The 4,416-nt window shown below is 30.8% G+C and overlaps 1 protein-coding gene across 1 annotated transcript; it reads right to left on the bottom strand.

Moving 5' to 3' along the window:
• On the bottom strand, window positions 1-2,234 carry LOC106387513 (squamosa promoter-binding-like protein 13A). Its single transcript, XM_013827376.3, has 4 exons — window positions 1,999-2,234; window positions 1,044-1,524; window positions 704-828; window positions 1-604 (listed from the first exon to the last, which is right to left on the bottom strand). Exons 2-4 carry the CDS (start codon window positions 1,490-1,492, stop codon window positions 153-155), a joined length of 1,026 nt encoding a protein of 341 aa, XP_013682830.2. The 5' UTR covers window positions 1,493-1,524; window positions 1,999-2,234; the 3' UTR covers window positions 1-152.
• Window positions 2,235-4,416: the final 2,182 nt, after the last annotated feature.

Below are 4,416 nucleotides of genomic sequence, written 5' to 3'. Positions count from 1 at the left end.
TTTAGTAAAGTTCTGCTTTAAACATAATTGTTGAAACTTGCGTCATGCTACAACAGTGTACTGCTTATAAATTACAAAAGTTTGAAAAACTAGAGAGAAAGAGAAGAGAATAGAGAACGAGACGACGCAGACATACATCTTTCTGATTCTATCTACCAGTGAAACGGAGGGAACGTTTGCGGAAGAGGTACAGCCTCATTACCGGATCCATCAGAGACTGCACTCGCATTCTCAAACAATCCGGACCCATAAAAAACGGTCTCTTGGGACAAAGAAAGTGGTGGCTGTGGCTGAAGCAAATGAGAGGATGATGATGACAGAAGAGAGAGAGCGCAATCAGAGTCATGGATGCAACTCGTCATTCTCGAGCTGTCTTCTTCTTCTTGCAAGAAAGGGAACTGTTTCCCTCTGCTGTTTGGAGAAGAAGATATCGGGAACGTAATGCCTGTCCTTGCAGGACAGGAGCCAGCATAGCTCTGGTTCTGCCCGTAACTTGAACCATTGGGCATAGCTACGCTTACAAGACCGTTTCCCCAGCTCGGACTCACAACAGATGTAGTTGGAAACACGTGTGGAGAGCTAGAAAAATCCAGCAATTTGCTACCTGCAGTTAACAAGATGGTGCTTAGGGACTCTTAAGTCTATTGGATCCAAAAAAAACAATTTTTTTAAAAAGAAAAAAAAAAAGAAGAAAAGCAAAAACCTTGGAAGAAAGTTGCAGTACGATCGGTATGGTCGGGCTGAGGCTTCCGTCTTCTTCGATTGTGTCCATCAAGACGTTTCCTACAACTTTTCTTACCTTCATCAAACTCTTCCAAACCATGAAACCTATCTCAAAAACAAAATGGACCATGAGCTAAAATTTTTTTTTGGAATTAATTTCTTTAAATAAAATATATATTTTTTTAAAAAAAGGCTTTAATCTAGGGTAAAATAACAAAAAAAAAAAAAAAAAACTGTAGTGGAGTATGTGCAAATGCACCCTCAGCAATATATACACAGATGTTAACATTATCCAACATATGAATACAATCAGTTTTTACCTGCTGCATTGTTGACAAAACCTCTGTTTATTGCCATTGATTGTAACCACAGGAGTTTTAGAATGGACATCACAGACCTTATGTCTTTTATGATACTCTCTACAGTTACTAAAATCAGAATCACATCCATCAACCAGACAAATCGGGATCTGGTTGTTCCCTCTTGTCCTCTTGGAGCTTCTTGAAGCCTCAGAGGCGCTCTCTTTCAACTTACTAAGACTTATCACTTTCTCTGTCTTACCATAAGCAGAGAAGGAGGAAGAAGAGGAGTTTACGATGTTTCTTCCAAGTTTCAGATCAAATGGGAAATCTTCTTTTGGCTGCAATCTTCTTGGTGATGAGGATGACCTACCGAACGAGATCGATGCATCGACTGGGGTTAAATCCGGTACAGATTCTTGGTCGAATTCAGAGAAATAACCGGAGCTGAGTTTGAAGTTCCAATCCATTTAAAGTTTTTTTCCTTCTCCTTCTTCACTCACTAAAAGAAGACATACATAGAAACAAAAATATCAAGATTTATCCTTTTGGTTTTGTTAATCTAAATCGACAGGTTTAAGAAAAGGATATAATAAATTCAACTTTCAAACATGAAAATTTTAACTCGATTAATCTTGAATTTTGAAGGAAAAAGGAAGAAATTTCCTTTTTAAATTAAAAAATCCCAAAAATGGTCAAACTTATTGTACTGAAAAAACAAATGGGAAGTGCAGATATATAGAACTAGAACAGATCCCATGTAATGGGAAGAAAGCAAAACAAAAGAAAAATAAAACAAATATATAAACTTGCAGTTTTGAGTTTCACTTCATCTTAAAACCCCTCTCTCTTTTTTTTTATGTCACTCACTTGAAAGCAAGAATTTAATGCAATAAAGAGACAGAGATTAAAGAAAAATGAAACATGTTATTATAAAACAAGAAAAGCTTGGTATTTGAAGGTTGAGAAATCTTACCAAATCCATGCACCTACCAGTGGTCAGTAGAAGAAACTCAAAAAAGAGAAGAGCGAAATATACAAAAAAATTGGCAAGTGAGAAAGAGAGTTGATGGGTTTAGCGAGAGAAAGTGGAGACAACAAGAGTGGCTGCTGCTGCAATAATGCATAAGAGAAGGTGAAGAAAAAATCTATAAAAAAAAATCTAAAAGAAAAAAATAATCTATTACTAAGTTTAAAAATGAAGCTTACTTTAATTGTTTATTTGCTTTCCTAATATAGGAATTGTTATTTGACCAAAAAAATAATAATATAGGAATTGTTGATATCCTTCTTTAGAGGGAGAGAGAGAGAGAGGAAGCGAGTGGAGGAAAGGGACAGCTGTTATTGTTGGTTGTTCTTTTGCTAACTTTTGCGTTTTTATAATAAAAAAATTCTTTATTAGTTTGCTTACGAAATTTTTAATTTTGTCACAAGTTAGTTATTTTTTTTTGTCAACCACAAGTTAGTTATTATTTTTAAAATTTATCCTTAAATGATAATTATTTTCTTAAATACTTCAAAACTTTTGACAAAAAATAAATAAACTCTTTTAAATTATTTATAAATGTTTAAGGATAGTTTATAAAACATTTATAGAAATTTATAAACCTAATTTCATCCCTAAAAACGACTAAATCTTAAGCAATAATTACTACACCATAAATTCAAATGTTAAAATATTTTTATTAAATATAAATTTTAAAAATGATAGACAACTTAATGTATATAACCAATTTTTCTTTATCGATTTGTTTGCCATCCAACAAGTCTGAATTTATGATAATTAAATGATATGATATGAAAAATACATAGCATCATTAGTTAAATTTTTTTATATTTTATATGAAAAAAAATTAAACATGTAACTCATTAGTTTATGTTAGTAGTTTTGGTATCTAATTTAGACCTGATATGTTGTTGACAAAAACAAATTATACTAAAATTTTAATATCCCTGAAAATAGTATAGAATTTAATGTCTATGATTAAACAATAATTTTTCTTCATGGAATTGGAATTTGAAAATTTTAAGCTGACATTTACATTTTTCAAAACTGAAAATCACCCAAACATAAGTTAGAGATAATAAAGCACAACCTTTTTGAAAAGTCATAAGATTGTCGTTAGCCCGAATTTCACTTGGTGTGAACAGTAATTTAATTATACCCAACTAATTCTGTTAACGTCATTATATCCAACTAAAATTATAATTAATCTAAACGTAGAATGTATAAAGCATCTGATTATCCAAAATTTTACTCTGTTTTTTAACTTTAAGATATTTCAAGTTCATGTAGATGTTCAAACTAATCTCTAAACGAATGGTGTGGTCCACGAATGGACTTTCACTTCTGCTATTCAAATGGACCATAAGATAAATTTATATTTGTATCGTCAAAAGTAAAGTGTAGTGGAATGCCTTCAACTCTATGTTGATTGGCAATTCCAAAGTCCGCCTACCACTGGACCACTATTTTATGGTTAAAAATTTATTTTGTTCCCAGTAACTATCAAGATCTTTATTTTAATTTGTTATAGTACATAGCAATCGTTTGCAATATATATAGCATCTATCAAATTTTAATAGCTTTCAAACATGGTCACCTTGTTTCTTTGAAAATAAGAATAAGACAGACAAGTTTCTAATATGTTCTTGTAAATAACAAAAAGTTGGAAAGTAATAAATAAGAGGTTCTTTAACAAAAAAAATAAAAAAAAATAAGAGGTAAATATGATGCTTATTTGCTTACGGCAAAACATAGCATGTGAACGTCGTGGTTCGCATTACACAAACATCTTCTTCTGTTTTTCTCCACATCTATTTCTTTCTTTCCCCGATACGCGCTATTTCTTCGACTAACATTTACGCCTTCACGGGTCACAACTCACAAGTCGACAGATAACATGTTTTTTTGCCAACAACTAATAAACATATTTTGTTTCATTTTCTTAAATAACATGTCTTGTCTTCAAAGAATCAAACTAGCCTTCTACTTCTTCTAAAGAGTATCATCACTTTAACACTTTTCATATAGATTAAAATATTAAAATATGTTACTATTTTATTAATTAAATCTATTTAACAAATAATATTTGAGATAAATAAAATTATTTATAGAATCAATATATTTTATAATTAATATTAAACTTAAAATAAGTATAAATTGCTTTAAAATTATAAATGTCAATCTTTGTGTAACAAAAAAGTATCAAATGATACTATTTGTAAAACAGAGAAATAATTAGAAATGGCTGATTAACGCCCTCGATTAAAAAATTCTCTAAAATCAATCTATTTTTGAAGAATAAGTTAGTTGTAGAAAAAAAAAAATAGTTGCATGTTTGTCTATTTAAATATATTGATTTATCTTGAATTTGTATATTGCAACTAAGCG

This window comes from Brassica napus, chromosome C3 (genome assembly GCF_020379485.1).
Source record: "Brassica napus cultivar Da-Ae chromosome C3, Da-Ae, whole genome shotgun sequence".
NCBI classification, from domain to species: domain Eukaryota; kingdom Viridiplantae; phylum Streptophyta; class Magnoliopsida; order Brassicales; family Brassicaceae; genus Brassica; species Brassica napus.
This window is presented reverse-complemented; position numbering and strand designations above follow the sequence as displayed.